This window comes from Asterias amurensis, chromosome 16, assembly GCF_032118995.1.
Source record: "Asterias amurensis chromosome 16, ASM3211899v1".
Taxonomy (NCBI): domain Eukaryota; kingdom Metazoa; phylum Echinodermata; class Asteroidea; order Forcipulatida; family Asteriidae; genus Asterias; species Asterias amurensis.
Window position 1 is genome coordinate 8982685 of NC_092663.1, and position 18024 is coordinate 9000708.

The following is an 18024-nucleotide window of genomic DNA, read 5'->3' on the forward strand; positions in this document are numbered from 1 at the left end:
TTTCAAAATCCGGCCCAGTTTCGGGGCATTTGTCAAACCTCGGCTTCAGCTCCGTCTCCGGCTTTGATGGGCTCCGTCATCAGTTTTGGAAGTACTATACGATGTAGTGTACATTTTGTACAGTGTCTCTCGAACGGAGCCGGACGGGGAGACGAAGCCTAAACCGAGGTTTGGGAAATGCCCAAAAATGTCGTTGGTACAGTGTACAAGACCATTCAAAAATAGTCAGGCTCTTATGCTTTAACCGTAATATGATCGCCATTTCATTCAGGGTTCCCAACCAGCGTGAAAAAAGGGTCGAATGCACCTCCCATGTAGAATTAATATGGTAAAAGACATCTTAGACCAAATTGTCATGCTTTATGAAGCATTTGCAGTTTGCAACGTGTTTCAACATGAGCCAACCCTAACCACAATTATGTACATAATAGGACACTGCAGAGTTTCTACACTCAACCTTGCGTGTGCAAACCGTGTCGGATGTGCATGTCTTCACGCTCCAGTACAAAATAGCACGCTTGCTAAAATCATCAAGTCTTAAAATTATCAAATAAAGAGTTTATACACACTGGCTTTTAAAGACCCTATGATTTTGATAAAAGGGTTGTAATATGTTAACAAACATTTTACATTATTGTGCGGACAATTATATTTACAAGTAGGGAAGGAGAACAACATTTCAATAAAAAAAAAAACATCGTTTGACTGGTGGTGCATCACTGCTCAATGTTTGCTTCGCATGGAAAGTTCTTGCTAAGCTTCTGGTCCACTGACTTGCGATACAATCCGGCCTGACCAAAGGGGGTATCAATTGGGGGTTCTAATTTCACGTTTAAAAGGAGTACAAAAGTAGGTCGGTCATCGAAAGGTTAAAGGTACTGGACGCTATTGGTAATTACTCAAAATAGTTGTTGGCATAAAAATGTATGTAACGAGCAATAAGAGACTTTTGGGACGCTTGGTGGCAGCAGACTTATATTACCAGGTAAAATCCATTGTTCTCGGTAATGTACGCAGGCTCAAATGGACATTTACCTGGTAAGTCTGCTGCCACCTAGCGTTCAAAAGTCTCCCATTGAAATTATTATAAAGGGCATATAAAGCATAATGAAAAACGGCCCCTCTGAAGTAACTTTTTTTTTTTAGAAAGAGGTAATTTCTCACTCAAATAAAGGCTTCAATGCACCTGAAAGCACACAGGGATGTGCAACAATAGAGTGTTTTTTTTTTCTTTCATTGTTCCCTTGCAACTTCGATGACCAATTGAGCCCAAACTTCCACAGATTTATGCATATGTTGGCATGCATGGTTTTGGCAATTACCAAACGTGTCCAGTGCCTTTAAGTCTATGTTTTTAACAGACAACTCCAATACCTTGAGCAAGGCCTACTTCGTGCCAGCTCTCCTTGCTTTGGAGGTATCACGCCAACATCTCGTTGACAGTGCGTGATATCATTATTTGCACGAGAATACGCATCTTTGTTTCCCATTCTATTAGAAGCATAATGAGCGAATAACAACAACAGTGTGGCTGATAGTAAAACAGTCTGGTCCTTTTTTGGTTCAATCCACATAAAGGTCGGGACGCACCGTCACCAACAGCGCATGTGCACATACGCCATCTTAGAAATACATACCGCAATGCATCTTGGGAATTAATTTATTTTTATAGCACCAGATGTTATAGTTGTGTTATGCGTTGCTTCAAAATCAGCGCTATGAATATAGTTGACGATGGTGAAATCAGATTTCACCCAAAGTACTTTGCGCGCTGGGTAATGCGCATTTGGGATATCTATGGTCTATATTCTCCGAATCGTATGACGTATATAAAGCAACTCCACGAACAGAAATCTATTTTAATTATCGCCCAAAGACAATCATAATTAATCAAAGGCTCGATTGGATAAGGAAATAACATATTTCTCATGACACATTCATGGAATTCCTTTTTAGTATAAAAGAACCATTGCATTGAATGAAACACCTGCGCCAAATCACACCATCTTCAATGTCAAGGCTATCCTGTATCAATCGTGTTTAAGGATACAAACGGGGCCAGACTACTTTCTATTTCAAGCCTCGTTTTTTGTTAAAGTTGTCTGAATTTGGGGGAAAACATATGTGTTTTAAGAGTTTTTATCTCTTGTTCGTAGAGGCTTTATTGGGTATGATATTATTTTGACAGATTTTAGAAAATTTTGTCTTGACCCAAAATATGTATTTTATTCTCCGAAGACTTACTACAAACGCAAAAATAGTCTACGACAACCAATTCTGATGATCACAAGACCCTATGACGTCATCTGTAAACCGTTCCAAGAACTGCATTCTTCCACACAATCTCTGGAATTATCGAAAGTGACCAGAGCATGACCAGAGCAGAAGGAGACCTTTAATAACGAGCGTGGTGAACGCACCACGGATCACTGCCCGGTCCCAGCATCAATCGTTCTGCACGCTCTCCGGCACATATGTTAGTAAGACAGAGGAAACTAGTGGATGTAGATTCGAGTTACTCCCCCATCAAGGAGATGAGATGTATTGAACGGGAGAGAGTTTCACAATGGATGGGGTAAGTGTTATAACTGGATCCTCATGGAGCTGTTGAGCATAAAGATGCGCTAAGCATTTACTTTAGCTGATGGGCAGACATGGGAATATAATCAGCTTAGAGATTGCTTGTGGCTGGATGCATCATAAGATGAGTTGTCAATGTTGCCATCATAAGAATTTGTTCTTTGATATCACATTTTATCATATTTTTGGGGTGCTTTTAATGTGGTGCTGTTTGTCAAATTTCTTTTCCTTTTCAATATTAAACCTTAATGCATATTTTTGTATTTTACTAATGTACGTCATCAGATGCGAAAAAACTTAAACTGAACACTTTGCTAAGCAGTAGGCTATAGATCGATACATAACACCAGTCTTAGGTCTTGAAAAATAATAATAACAACAATTATTACCTTACGATACAAAGCGCTTACGAAATACTAAAGCAACCCGACAAAAAGTGAGCCCCGTCCCTGCTTATTTGTTTCTCCTGTCAATAATTAACAGGGCCCTTACATAATTTTTCTTTTACTGATAGGTTATAAATTAGGTTATTTTGGGCATATTTTTAGTAACGATTGGTTAGTAAGAGCAGTGTTTTCCGTGGTGTGTGGTGACATTTGTTTTGTGTGTATTTCGCTTAAAGCCATAGACACTATCGGTGATTTACTCAAAATAATTATTAGCATAAAAACAACAATACAAACTTGTTAACGGCTCCTCCTGAAATAACGTATAATTATATTATTTGCGTAAGAAATTACCACTTTCTAAATAACTATATAGTTATTTAGAAATTTAGAAAGAGGTTACCACTTTCTAAATAACTATAGTTATTTAGAAAGAGGTAATTTCTTAGGCAAATAATATAATTATACGTTATTTCAGTACACAAGTTTACACAACAAGTGTGATTTTTCTTTCATCGTTCTTTTGCAACTTCGATGACCAAAGGAGTCCAAATGTTCACAGATTTGTAATTGTATGCATGTTGGGATACACCCAAGTGAGAATAAAGGGGTCGATTTCACAGAGATATTCCTAACGTAGGACTAGTCCTATGACTATTTATAGGAGTTATTAAAAAACTTCAGGCTATTCCTAATTTAGGACGAGAACTCGTTCTGACTTGAGATAAGACTAGTCTTACCTTAGCTCTTTATAAAAACCTTCCCTGGTCTTTGACAATTACAAAAGGTGTAATTTGCGTTGTGACATTAAAATTGTCTTTTTTAACCTTGATGTTCCGGGATTTGCACGTCAAGCTTGAAGGCAATGCTCGTGTATTTGCTTCATTAGTTCCGTATTATCAGGTTTTTCTTGACCCAAATCGGTAAGCATATACATGGGTGGGTTTTTTTCATGTTGGCACTGTGGAATGAACAATCCCTAAAAACTAAAACACAGGAACCACCTGTTAAATTGACATTCGGGTTGGACATTATATTGGTGCAAATTGTTATGTTTTAATGTTAAGTTGACTCGTTAATAGCATACGTTCAAAAACACAGTAAGGTACAGACAATGATCGAATCAATCAATAAACTGGTTCATTTTTAATCTGAAGAGAATGCGTTTCTTTGTTATTAGTCCTCACTTGTTAATAACCCATGCAAAGTACTTCACCAATACGATATGGGCAATACAAAAAAGTAAAACTGGAAGACTTGATCAGTTCAGTAAGTTCAAATTAAAGAAGTAAAACCGGAAGACTGTTTAAAACATTCCATTAAACCTTGAATGTTTGGAGTTGAAAAAAAATGCAACTTTAAACATACACAGTCGAGTGTGCTAGGAACTTTAATGAGCATTGACACATTCAACGTTTGTTTTTAATAAACTAATGATGTTTCTTGCAATCAAGCACGACATACCACAAAACATTGCTAAAAAGAGAAAGAGAAATGTCAGATTTGATGAATAAACTCAAAGATTGTTTGAAATATTTCAAACAATTCGTTTTTCGTTATAAGCTCATAAATAAAGCATACAATCTGCACATCGTTAATAAACCGCATGGGAAAGTCGCAGTGTTACCGTGTTTATTTGAATCACCCAACCTTGCACGTGTCCTTGCTCCCATCCATTGCACATGAGTTAATGCGACCGTCTGTATAAATATTATCATGTATACTACATGATACGCTCATTTGAATGTGTCCTTCAATGTTGTTGAAAAGAACTTCCCGGATCTTAAAGGAGGGTCTTAGATGTGGGTTTTTCTTCAACGTAATAACAATAGATTTGACGTAGACTGTTTGAATTAGTACAATCGAATAAAATTTTAAATAAAGAAGAAAAAAAAACAAAGATAATCGTTCCCTTTAAAGACAATACAAAATGAAGAGAGCATCTTTATCAACAACCCCTTACATTAACGCATTAACGATAAAACTATTTTGATGCGCCATTTCAAAACGGATTTTACACCACCCTGCGGTTAAAACTGCCAAAATTGGGAAAGTACTACTTCTCTTTCGCAATGGTGTCTATGTCTTTTACCGTGGTAAATGTATGTGGCATTGAATGTTTGCTTTGTGTGCTAAGTACATGAGTGCAAATAAGTTTTCTGCCCCTCATAAATGTTTTTGTTTACATCTCTGAGACCTGCCCCCACCTATTAGAGGAATTATCCAATTTGTGATATCAATGAATACTCACGAGGCCAAATTTCATAGAGCTTTTCACAAATTACTGCTTACCAAATGTATTTGCTAAGCAAAAAATTAGTGAGGCACCAGTCATACGAATGCATACTCAATGGAATGTTGGCTGGTAACCTGTTTTTTGCTAATCAAGGTTTTCCTTTGCTTATCAAGTTTCTGTGCTTACATGCTTTATGAAATTGGGCCTGGGTCATTACACTTCGATAAATGGCTTAGTTGGTACTTGGATGCCTAATTGGCTTGCACTCCATTCAGGAGGGTTTTATTGTGTGACAACGCAAAATACGAAACTCACAGCTTCACACCCCATTCGAAGGACGCAGTGGTTTTTCAAACTCACGCTATCCATCTGACCCGCCAGACACTTCCCACATTGGAAAATGTATAAGACAATATTATAATTTGATTATTTCAATGATCGAGTAAATTTAACAAACAAATATAACTTGATAACAAATTGGTGTCGATACCAACTATCATGTGAAATATAAGTTACATTTTGTGTATTCACCACTCATTTAAAATGCTTTTAATTCGACATACATAAATATATGTTTCAATACATTTATAAGAAACTTACTAACCGTGCATTTTAACGTTAACATTCAAAATACAAAATCAATTTCTCCATTTTACCCAAGCCCTTGATTAAATTAATAAAACAAGAGAAGCATGGAACGTGTTTATTAGACGCCTGATGATCTTTGCTAATTAGATGGTCTTGATATGTCATTGTCTTCAAATCAAACTAAAGGATTCAACTATATAGCAAAAGCCGAATGAAAATTCTACTGAAGAAGATGATCAGAGCATACTGATCGAAACGTCGAGTTGTCAACCACGAGTTCTTTTCAGAACCACCACTTTAGGGTGCATTCGATTAGCTTCCCTGGGTCGACCCCGATGTGGCGTATTTTATTTTTTTCCAGGACAAACGTGGGCACACAATTACCCCACGTTCGTCCTCGAACCAGGAAAAAAAAACCCAGACACGTCACTACGTGAGCCTTCCCGTGGTGACGTCAGTGCACCTCGGGCCAGCCCCAAGAGCACACTTGTTGATAGGGTCACTTGGGGCTGACCCGAGATGCACTGACGTCACGACGAGAAGGCTCACGTGATGATGCGTCTGTTTTTTTCCAGGTGGAGCGTTTGCACAAACATTTGCACACGTTCGTACTGGAAAACAAAATATGCGACTTTTCCAGGACGAACGTGGGGTAATTGTGTGCCCACGTTCGTCCTGGAAAAAAAATAAAACACGCAACATCGGGGTCGACCCAGGGAAGCTTAACGAACGCACCCATACTCATATGGAGATACCACGTGGTATCTCCACAAACCTCACTGGAATGACATTCCTTCACGTTAATCCTATGATCGGTGGCGTTTAAATAAAAAATCTTGCATTAATAATGAATGCTGTGTTATCGAATAAATTTGTCAATGTGTTAAATTTAGGGCATGTCTCTTTTCTAGGCTGCATATCATGATGGTCGTGCATAATTGATCAAGCAAACACTTCCATCCCAATTACGAAATTTTCACGGGTTGGTTTTTATTGTACAGGCATATATCAACATGTAGGCCTATATCAGTATTCGAATAATCGAATGGTTAAAAAACCAAAGGCACTGGACACTATTGATAAATGTCGAAGACCAGTCTTCTTACTTGGTGTGGTCACATAATGACAGTTTCAACTCAATTGGTCGTCGAAGTTGCGAGATAATAATGGGAGAAAAAATACAAAGTTGTGTGCTTCTGATGCTTGATGCTCAAAATCTAATTCTGTGGTATCGAAATCAAATTAATTGAAAAGTACTTCTTTCTCGAAATCTACGTTACTTCAGAGGGAGTCGTTTCTCACAATGTTTTATACTAACAACAACTCTCCATTGCTTGTTATACACCAAGTAAGTTTGTATATGCTAACAATTATTTTCAGTAATTACCAATAGTGTCCATGCCTTTAACGACAATTAAAGCTTAATGTGGCACTCCATCACACATCGCTCGTCTAAGATGTGTCCCACCCATAATGTTCACTTATTGGATAAGAGTAATTTAACATCATTTCTTTAGGTGTCGACATGTACATAATACGTGTCGATCATTGACAGTGTTAAATTTTGTAAGGTCTAGGTCAGCATAATCATTTGGTTCGAGTGTTATAACAGCAAGTAATTTTTTTTTAATATTACAATGTTTTCATAATTCTAAAATGCTCTCTAGCATATCTAAATTTACCATTGGAGAACATTACATAAATATACTGCTTAAATACATACATTTTGGAATAATTCACCACCGCAATACATTTTTCATGGTTGCTCACATCTTTGGCAATGCATTTGGTTCGTGTGACAAAAGTTACATTTTTTTAAATCCCAATATGTTGTATTTGTATGAGCCCTCAAGGCCTATGCAGCATATGTACATGCTAAAAAATATCAGGTTTTTTTTCTTCCAAAGTTAGAACATTTATTTTGTACCACCTAGCACATTTCGCAGTGATTTATTTTATTTTATTTTATTCCAATACGTGTTTAAAATGTGTTTTGTCGTTGGAAATTTTCGTTCACCAATGCAAAGCATCCATGAAATCTGTTTTATCCATTTAGAGGGTTACGTTCAGTCCATAATTTGGCTCTGGTATTAATTTCGAAATTCAATCTGGCTTTATGGCGGTCCAAATTGGCTGGAAATCCGAAAGACCTTTCTTCAAGGCATATTGAAGAATATTGGAAGCAGCATTGGTCGGTTGAAAATAATCATCCAAAATCTCAATTAATACTGAGATGGATTTGTTACCAATCCACCGAAAAAGAAAGGGTTTGTTTTGCTTAAATTATCACGACTTTAAAGGAGGGTTGTCGTTAGAATCCCAGGCCTGTGGCTGAGAATTCTTACGCAGTTACACGCTCTGGCTGTCACATGAATAAAACAAATATATCTAGGGAGTCCAAAACTTTCGTGTACATGTACATACACGATAACTTAGCATGTACGTACACGATCAATCAAAACTTATCGTGTCCCTACACGCTACATCCAATTATCGTGTACGCACCTGCTAACTAATCGTGTATGTACAGTTTCAGTCAAAAACGTATTATCGTGGACGTATACACGATAAATCAAAACTTATCGTGTCGTACACGATAAATTCAAATTTATTGTCATTTATAGCAATGTTTGTTGGAGCAATGCGCATGGCGATTGGTATCTTGATACTGATGTTACACTAATGAAACTTTCTGATTTTGTCCTTCTCAAACTATCCACAGGGCGAAAAGATATCAAAACCAGATCCAGTTCATAACATTGTCGAAAAGGGAGCTCTCTTAAAACAGTACGTTGAATACTTTGTAATTTTAATTTCATGACTGCATATATAATGCCTTTCTTTTTGGTAGGGTTTAGTGAAAAGATTACAATTTCACAAAGCATGCACAGCTGCAAGAACATTAGCCAAAGCACAATCTGTCTATTTTTGCTCAGAAATTGTCCACTGAAATATTCGCTTTCGTTTTTATGACAAAAATTTGTAAAATTTGTACAATTGATTGAGAATTTGACTATATTTCATGGGTAAAGCCTTATGAGGATGAAAGAATAATGTCACGCGTGCATGATATGCAATATTATTCAGTTCTTCATAACTAAAACGAGTCATCTCATTTCTACATACTCATAAAGAACTTTGTAAAACCTTGGCTATATGCAAATCAAACTACCGGTACTTTAAAATTGCACAATTACTGTTTCTTGTTTTCAGGCATATTTCCAATTTAGTAAGCAGTAGACTCCTCGCTATGCACGGGCGACCACCTGCCCAGTTCCATTCCAATTTCAAACGTCGTGATGACGACACGATAGACCTGGGAGAAAAGTCTTGCAAACGGATCCTCGTAGCGGGCGCTATGACACTTGTCATGGTTGGAATCATGGCAACACTGGTTGGAGGTATAATTATGGCAGTAACAGAAGCAGGTAAACAATCTAAAAAAAAAGAGTGGCCGTTTATATTCGTTTACGTTTACGTTTATACTTTTACGTTGATTTACTCAGCAGGATATACAAGTTTATTAGACGTAAACCTAAGGGTGGTTGGTTGGTGCTGGAGCAGTACAAATACAAGTGCCTACAGGCTAACAATAAAAGGCCTGAAGACAAAAGTGCTATTTATACGTGTATATAACGGTGGCAATACAACTGTGCAAGACTTTAGACAGAGTGGTACAATTAGGCACAGCAAATGGCGTTACGAGTTGAAACCAACAGTTCTTTTCGGAACCACCCCAACCCATTTAGAGATTATCATTAAGGCATGGTGTTACCGCAAACCTTTACTATATATGGCGTTACTAAGGTTGGAGAAATTGAATGAAGACGGTCAACCCGCACCAAAAAGTTTACTTTTTATTTCAAATTTCTGAGCAATTGAACAATGCCGAAATAAAAGTACGTTGTAAATATTTACAAATATCCCATTCAAGATGAAAATAAACAAACCAAACGCAATAAGCCTTTTTTGAGATATGGCGGACACCAACACTATAATATAAGGTTTGGGTAAATTTGTGTGTAAACGCCCAAACCAAACAGTAAACTCCTATCACGTCCGCAATACTCCAAAAAAGGCGTATTGAAGAGCGATTATTTATACTGTAGATCAACTCAAATCTATCCTTTCTAATGTTGTTAAATCATTATTTTTCCCTTGTTTGTGCTGTTGCAGATACCGTACCAGAGACAGTCACAGCTCCCGGTAAGTTTTAACAAAACAATCGTATTCCAGACAACTATAAGTGTCAGTTTTGAACGAAATTGCGAAAAAAGTAATTTCACTCATTTGTGGAAGTAACTCCAAATATTTACACAAAATGAAGAAAGGTTCTACTTGTGTGTGACTCCTATTGGAGAAAACTGCTAAATAAATCAAATGAGCAATGACTTTGTAGTAATACCAAACCATACCAAAAGGGTGTTGTTACAAGCGCTCACGTTTAAGGGTTATACAAATTGTGAGGAGAATTTAGAAGAAGTTTATAGAAAACAAAAAAGTATTGAGACGTTGGCCTCAAGATAAAAACCAAGTTGGAAGTTTTCATCAATACTTGTTACTTAAAGATCCAATCATTATTTCAGACTTTATTTAGTTCAAAGTTGGGATACGAACCTACGTCTACATATCCATAATTTGACATTATCTATTCCGCTATAGCTCTTGGTCTAACATGTCCGGGAGATATCGTGAGGAAAACGGCACGAGGCCGGCCGGATGCGCTAGTGTCATGGAGGAGCCCGACTCAGCACTTTATAGAAAACGACCCCAATAGCACGGTGGAGATTGTCAGTAACTACGAACCGAATACATGGTTCAGATATGGGGTGCATGAAGTTATTTATTCAGTTATTGGCAACGCCGATGAAGACGGAAAAGAGGAGACTTGCTCGTTCAAAGTCACCGTCAAAGGTGAGTTTTTTCAAGGTGGCTGTCATCACTGCAGCCGATTTCATGAAACGCTAGGATTAATCCTATCTCGAGTTATAGGACGAGTATTACTCGTCCTAACTGATGTGTTCAATGTGTCCTAACGTTTATGGTTACGGAACATAACTCGATCTAAGTCCTAAGATTAATCCTAAGTTTAGGAAGAGTTGGGTGAAATTGACGACAGGATACCTTTGGTAATTGTCAAAGACTTGTAATTGTATTCTCAATATGCATAAAACAACAAATCTTTGCAAATTTGGACCCAATTGTCATCAAGTTTGCAAGAGAATAATGAAAGAAAAAACACCCTTGTTGCACAAATTCGTGTGCTTTCATAATTGCCTATAATTGCCTCAGGTCTGAAGTCTTTTAACAATAATCGGGTGACAAATTACCTTGGTTTTTTTCCAAAACTACATTACTTCAGAGGGAGCCGTTTCTCACAAATTTGTATACTATCAATAGCTCTCCATTCCTCGTTTACCGGTAAGATCATAAGATATTATGCTAACAATTCGTTTGATCATGGAGGTAGATTGAGTAATAACCAACTGTGTCCAGCTTCTTTAAGCTACTTTGTAGATGTGATGGAGGAGGTCTAGGTAGAGACATGTAGGAGTAAGGCCTTTGTTTATATCAGGAGTTAAACTGGAAAATGTTTTGGGAAATTGAAAGATAATATGTTTTAGGTTTGTTCTGCACATCGTGATATCTTTCAGTTTTGAAGGACAGTCATTCAAGTTGAACTGCCACTTTAGTTTGCAGCAAATCTACAGTTAAATGTAAATTCGTAGAAACTACTTTATCAATCTACTTCATCAATAGAGTGACGTCACAGAAATAAATTAACGTTATCTACAAACAATTTGGCTAACACTACAGACTCAAAATCAAAAAAAAATGTTTTACTCAACAGACTTGGAGCGACCGAAATTTGACGATTGCCCAGGGAATATTGAGGTAGTGACCGACATCAATGGGGAATTCGTCGTCCCACCATGGAGCAAGCCCAAGGCGACTGACAACGCTGGGACCCCCAGACTCAGTTCGACCTACAGTGGTCAACCGTTTCATATCGGTACCACACCGGTGCGATACGCGGCGACGGATCAGTCGGGCAACACTGCAAGATGTTCATTTAAAGTCAATGTTATAGGTTTGTAGGATTTGAAACTTTGCATGGTGGAATTACGCAACAATCTAGTAAGTTTTGCGGTCACTGTAGTGGTAATTTCTAATTGAGTTGGGGTGGCTGAAAAGAAACTAGGTTTACAACTCGGCGTTTCGATCAGTATGCTCTTCTGGAGAAGCTTTGATGAAATACTTTAATTAGATTTTCAACAATTATCCCAAATATGGGCACCAAAATGGGATCATTGATCATGAAAGTAAATTTTAGCCCCCTTTTCCGACATGAAACAAAGGAGGTCTTACTAAACAATAACCAATCTATAAATATGCATTTGTTGCTGTACATCGACATGTAGTCTTGCAGAGAATACAAGTTCCACATGCATATTGACCCGGCTGGTGGGATTTGAACCCACGACTCTCTGTTGTACTATAATGAGCTGTTTACATTTTGTAAGTTTTTGCTAAACAGACTAAAAAGACACACAACAACATTCATTCTGATAATGTGTAACAACTTGCACAGTCATAGCTGTTTTGTGATTTAGGCTAATTTTGAATACCATGTTTTCATTTCATCAGATGGAACCCCACCGGTGATTGAGAACTGTCCAGATGACATGACCATCACCACCGGTCAACCAGAGTGGACAATGCCCACAGCTAAAGACAACGGTCAACTGGTCAGTTTCTATTCTGATAGGACATCGGGGGACATATTTCCAGTGGGTCGTACAATGGTGACTTATACCGCTGTAGATGATGTAGGGTTGACCAGCGAGTGCAGTTTTATTGTTACACTAATCGGTAAGGAATGTATCCCTTTTCCACTGAGTTGTGTGTCTCATTTGTTTGTTTCGTTTGAGGAAGTTTCCAAAGTATTTGACACTGAGTAAAATTTTCAGATTTTTTGTTTTTATAGCAGAGCCTAACTGTAACGACTTTATGTCAACAATAGCCATAAAGCTGCCCTGGTGTGACGTGGCCGAGTGGATAAGAGCACTGGACTGGTGTTTCTGATTAGCAGACTCACTTGACCATTATCGCTGCGTCCTTCGTATGGGACGTACAGCCGTAGGTCCCGTGTGTTGTGTAATGCATGTAAAAGAACACACAGTGCACTGATCGAAAAATGGGTTGCCCAGTGTTCCTAGTTTGATAAAGGGGGAAGGTCACATACTTTAAAATTTAGCTCCATATTACACCTCGAAGGATAAATTACAACAATGTTGAAGCGCCATGCGTGTCACTAAGTGACGGATATGAGCACTATATTAAAATGCTATTGTTATCACTATTATTAGATAAATATTATGCTTACTCAAGTCACTGAAAAATTACAGATGAAATGAATTAGGAGCCGACGATGAATCTAACACACTGGTTCGCTTTTTTCTGTAACAGATTTGGAAGCTCCAGTTTTTACCGACTGTCCGCAAAACATTACAGCCACAACGGACAAGAACGGTACATACCTCGCACCGACCTGGCAGGTACCACGGGCTATCGACAACACAGGGCCCGCCGACGTCTCAGCGATTCACGCTGACGAGGAGTTTGAACTCGGTCGGACTACCGAATTTACGTACATGGCCACAGACGCAGCTGGGAATACTGCCAATTGTACTTTTTATGTAACAGTGAAAGGTGGGTTCCAGAAATATTTACAGCTGTAGGCTGTTCCAGTAAATAATTACTGAAAACGAGGCAAAGTGTGCATTCCGTATGGCGCCACCACTTTTATTCACTCATTTTTACAAAAAGGGATATCTCATTGAGGTTAATTAGATGCTATATTTATTTCATATCGAATGAAAAAGTGGTGGCGCCATACGGAAACTTTTCCAATCTGATATATAAATGTTGAAGTAGACAACAAAATTAACATGTGTAACAGACTCATTTTAAAAGGTGGTAGCGTTTTCAAGATAATAACATGTCCGTGATTGGAATACACAATATTTTTGAACCTCTCTCTAAATCCACATTCCTTTATAAGGGTTGTTTCTCAAATGCTATAAATTATCAACAGCTGCAGTGCTTCTTATTTATATTATACCGAGTAAGTTTACATGGACATTTATGTTTGCAGTAATTACCAAAGGAAATCAACAAACATGACATTAATCGATGGTACACTGCAAGAATTTCTTTTGAAATTTCACAGTATTTCAGTATAGGTTGTAATGCACAAAGAATATGGCATTTCCCCGACTGTTCTCTGTAAAGCGTTTAATAACTGCAAACAGCAAACATTGTCGCAAATATATTGATATAAAAGGCGGAAAATTTGAAAGTATTTATCTCAGCTTACCTGCCATGTGTGCCAAGCTTGCATGTGTTGAAATACGTGGAGATCGCCATCTTCGGCACAAACAAACAAGTTGCCTGAACAAAAAGGTCGAGAAGTCCCCAAATTACTCTTAAAATATTCCAGTGAATACCGTAGACATCCCGTGAATATCCTTCGACAGTTTTCAGATCAAATGTTCAAAATGTTTTAATCATATTCTGCGCATTCTTTGTCAATTCATATATTGTTCACTTATTCCGGAGTTCGCACGTCTGCACAAACTGCTTTCAGAAGACAAAGTGACCGTTCTTTTACAAAATATCTACTGCAGTACTGGTACTCTCCTCATCCGTATACAAAAACACGTGTATGAACAGAGGAAACCAGGGGTGTGGTTTCGCGGCTGGCAACCAATAACTGTTTCGGTCATTGGCCGAAACCTCGAAAACGCAAGATGGGTTGCTGGTTATTTATTCCTCCGCGCGTTGTTCAGATTTCAACTCTAAAATGTTTTTAAAATGTCAACAGAAGTTCATAATTAAGATATTACATTAAATAAAGATGAACCCTTTTTAAAAAGTGAAGCTTGTACGATTACCAACTTTATAAGACAAGTGTATAGCTGAGCACTACGTTGTTGCATGTTGTCCTGCGTGCTTGTGTGTTCATCCGCCAAGCTGAAAACAACTGACCAATCAGCGGGCTTGTTTCTCCTGTTTCATCGAACATGTGCGATTAGGGGCAGAAATTTACAGAGCTAAAACTATAGGGTACAAGGGGGGTGCACCGTTTTCGTTTTTATTCTCTTTCTGAAACAAACCCCCTTTCATCAGACCCCTTAAAAAATTGACTAGTTTTATAAACGATAATCTTGCGTGAGTGTTAAAACAACTACTCTGCCGGCGTGCAAACGGAAAATAGTTTAAACTCATTCAAATTATCTTTTTGTTGTATAACACATTAATCTAAAAAAATCAAATCCCCCAAAATTCAGATTTCAAGTGGGTACCCCTTACACCACTAGCAGAGTGGCACCAAACAACAAACACACTCGGGTTTTTTCTTCGTATTTTTATTGTCCTTGTATATAAAAGGCAAATTGTGAGAGTAGTATTTGATTTGAAAATGTTATATATTAGTTAACAACATTTTTCTAATTGAATGCTTTCGATTTTGGAATATTTTAGATGGTACCCCGCCTGTTATCGCAGACTGCCCAAACAATATGACAAGACCCACTGATAGAGGGCTTCCAACGAGTCGCGTCTTCTGGCCGCATCCCAAAGCTAGTGACAATGCGAGGGTCATGTACTTTCATCCAAACTGGAGTCCAGGAGAAATCTTCCCTCTTGGTGTCACAAATGTTGTATATGTAGCTGAGGACTCCGAGGGGTTGAGAACAGAATGCAGTTTTACTGTCACCGTAACTGGTAAATTTGATTTCTTTTGAAGATAAATGACATAAATAGATGAATCGAATGGCTTCGTACGTTTTATTTTGAATGAGTAAACTCACTAAAGAAACATTACATTGTTCCACTATTGTCCAAAAAGAAATTAAGAGAAAAACAACAACATAAATGTGTATCATTGACAATGATTTCGCAGCTTTTTTTTCCCCATATGTTTCAGATAATGAAGCCCCAACATTTATATTTTGCCCGCCGAACATTGAAAAGAACACCGATTCAGCGGGGAAGTTTGACCGTCCTACATGGCCGACCCCACGGGCAACAGACAACTGTGGCCCGCCGGTGATTATGGCGAGCCGCACACCAAGGGAGTTTGTTCTCGGAGAGAAAACTCCGATACAATACGAAGCCACGGATAGCTCTGGAAATAATGCAACTTGTTTGTTTTATGTCACCGTTTTAGGTATGTTGTGCTGATTGTTCAGAGGCTTCCCGCAATGTGAGCCATCATTAAAGGAACACGTTGCCTTGGATCGGACGAGTTGGTCAAAACAAAAGCGTTTTTAACCGTTTTTTATATAATGCATATGGTTGAAAAGATGTTTTAAAAGTAGCATACAATGATCCACACAAGTTTGCCTCGAAATTGCGTGGTTTTCCTTCTACTGTGCGAACTATCACCGTCGGCCATTTATGGGGGTCAAAATTTTGACCCCCATAAATGGCCGACGTGTTAGTCGACGAGGTAAAAGGAAAACCACGCAATTTCGAGGCATGTTTGTGTGGATCATTGTATTCTACTTTTACAACATCTTTCTACCCATATGCATTTTATAAAAAACGGTTACAAACGTTTTTCAAAGACCAACTCGGCCGATCCAAGGCAACGTGTTCCTTTAACAATGAATTATAAACTTGTGATTGTTTTAATCCTATATAAATTTCATTTCAAGAGGGGGTAGCAATGTTGATAAAATTTCATGCAAAAACGTTTTTCAGATTTAAATACTGTTGAATCCCTATTCCTAAAACCATATTCCTTTGACCCAAGGAAGTTTTGAGGTCATTCATTTTTGGAGTAATTACTCATTAATTGTTGCCTGAAATGGGATTGTTTTTGAGAAAATTAGTAAAACAACCAGTTTTTATCTCACAAGTCAGTCACTCAATGTTTGAAACAGTGAAAACATTTATGGTTTTTTTCCACTTTTTTTAAATATAACTTTTTGTTTTGAAAGTTCATTATTTTACTATCATCATACAAATTTGTTTGGATGAAGATGAGTATTTCTGAAAAATACCAAGTGTATAAAACAAAAGTGGATCAGAAATTTATTTGAAAACTTTACAAATTGATACTTTGGGTCTTGTTAAGTCTGACAACTCTATGATGACACTTTGTTTTCTTTTGTTTTGAACTGGACAAATTAAATACAAACATTTTTTCTAATATCTGAACAATAAACAAATTAACTTCTATTTCTCTTACAAGATAACACCCCTCCAGTGATAAATAACTGCCCATCAGACATCAGAATCACGACTGATCCTGGATCCCCAACTGGGCGTGGCAACTGGACCACGCCCTCGGCAACAGACAATGGTGAACTTATCGGATTTTCATCCAATTTGAACCCGGGTGATGTTTTCCGAATCGGCCGCACTAGAATTATGTACATGGCTGTTGACAAAGGAGGGTTAACGTCAAAGTGTCGTTTCTCAGTCATCGTTGCAGGTACGCATTCTTGGGGAAAATATTGTCAAAATCTATAGAAATTTATGGATAGTTTAAAAATGGAATTTTAAAAATCCTCATCACCAATCAGCATAATAAAGTTACTCTCAAAACACTTGTTTTACAAAAATCAACTCTGCAGTGGAGGATCTAAGACTACATGCTTGATATAGCCAAATCAATACATAAATTCAGGAATTGAACCTAATTGGATTACCACTCGATCACTGTGGTGTTTTTACACTAAACTCACAAGAGTCTCTATGATTGATAACCAAAACATCTTTATCATACTGGCTGGATACAATTAGTGCAATGCTCTAAAGTTTACACTGAACTGAAGGCACTTGGCGACATGTTACCACTCCAAAAGAGCCAGACATTTTGCCACTCCAATCAATGAGCCAGGTATATGTGCAGCTGTGAATTTCTCTGATATGTTTGTATTTTTTGCCATTCACATTGCATTCCTTGAGTGTTCTCCATAAGTGAATTTATGAATTATTGTTCCTTTTAAAAGGAAAGTAGCAAAATGTAAAATGTAGGCCCTTTACCCTCAGCCCCTTAACTTTCTTGGAAGAGCTGGAAAAGTAACTTCACTTGAACAAATAATACCTGGGCCCGACTTCAAAAAGTAGCTAAGTATTACAACACTAAGATAACCAAAACAAGGTTACCAGCCAAACTACCATCTCACAAGAACAATTTGTGACTGGTGTCCTGCTTAT

The 18024-nt window shown here is 37.7% G+C and overlaps 1 protein-coding gene across 1 annotated transcript in view; it reads left to right on the top strand.

The window, feature by feature from the left end:
- The first annotated feature begins 2495 nt into the window (after window positions 1-2495).
- The window catches only part of LOC139949200 (hyalin-like), a 38022-nt gene continuing 22493 nt past the window's right edge, over window positions 2496-18024 (top strand). Inside the window, exons 1-11 of the mRNA XM_071947592.1 lie at window positions 2496-2575; window positions 8513-8577; window positions 9004-9218; window positions 9967-9996; window positions 10453-10704; window positions 11642-11881; window positions 12439-12663; window positions 13261-13503; window positions 15337-15579; window positions 15782-16024; window positions 17054-17296. Of these exons, the coding sequence (XP_071803693.1) occupies window positions 2567-2575; window positions 8513-8577; window positions 9004-9218; window positions 9967-9996; window positions 10453-10704; window positions 11642-11881; window positions 12439-12663; window positions 13261-13503; window positions 15337-15579; window positions 15782-16024; window positions 17054-17296 (2008 nt within the window). The 5' untranslated portion in view covers window positions 2496-2566. The remainder of the gene's footprint in view (window positions 2576-8512; window positions 8578-9003; window positions 9219-9966; window positions 9997-10452; window positions 10705-11641; window positions 11882-12438; window positions 12664-13260; window positions 13504-15336; window positions 15580-15781; window positions 16025-17053; window positions 17297-18024) is intronic.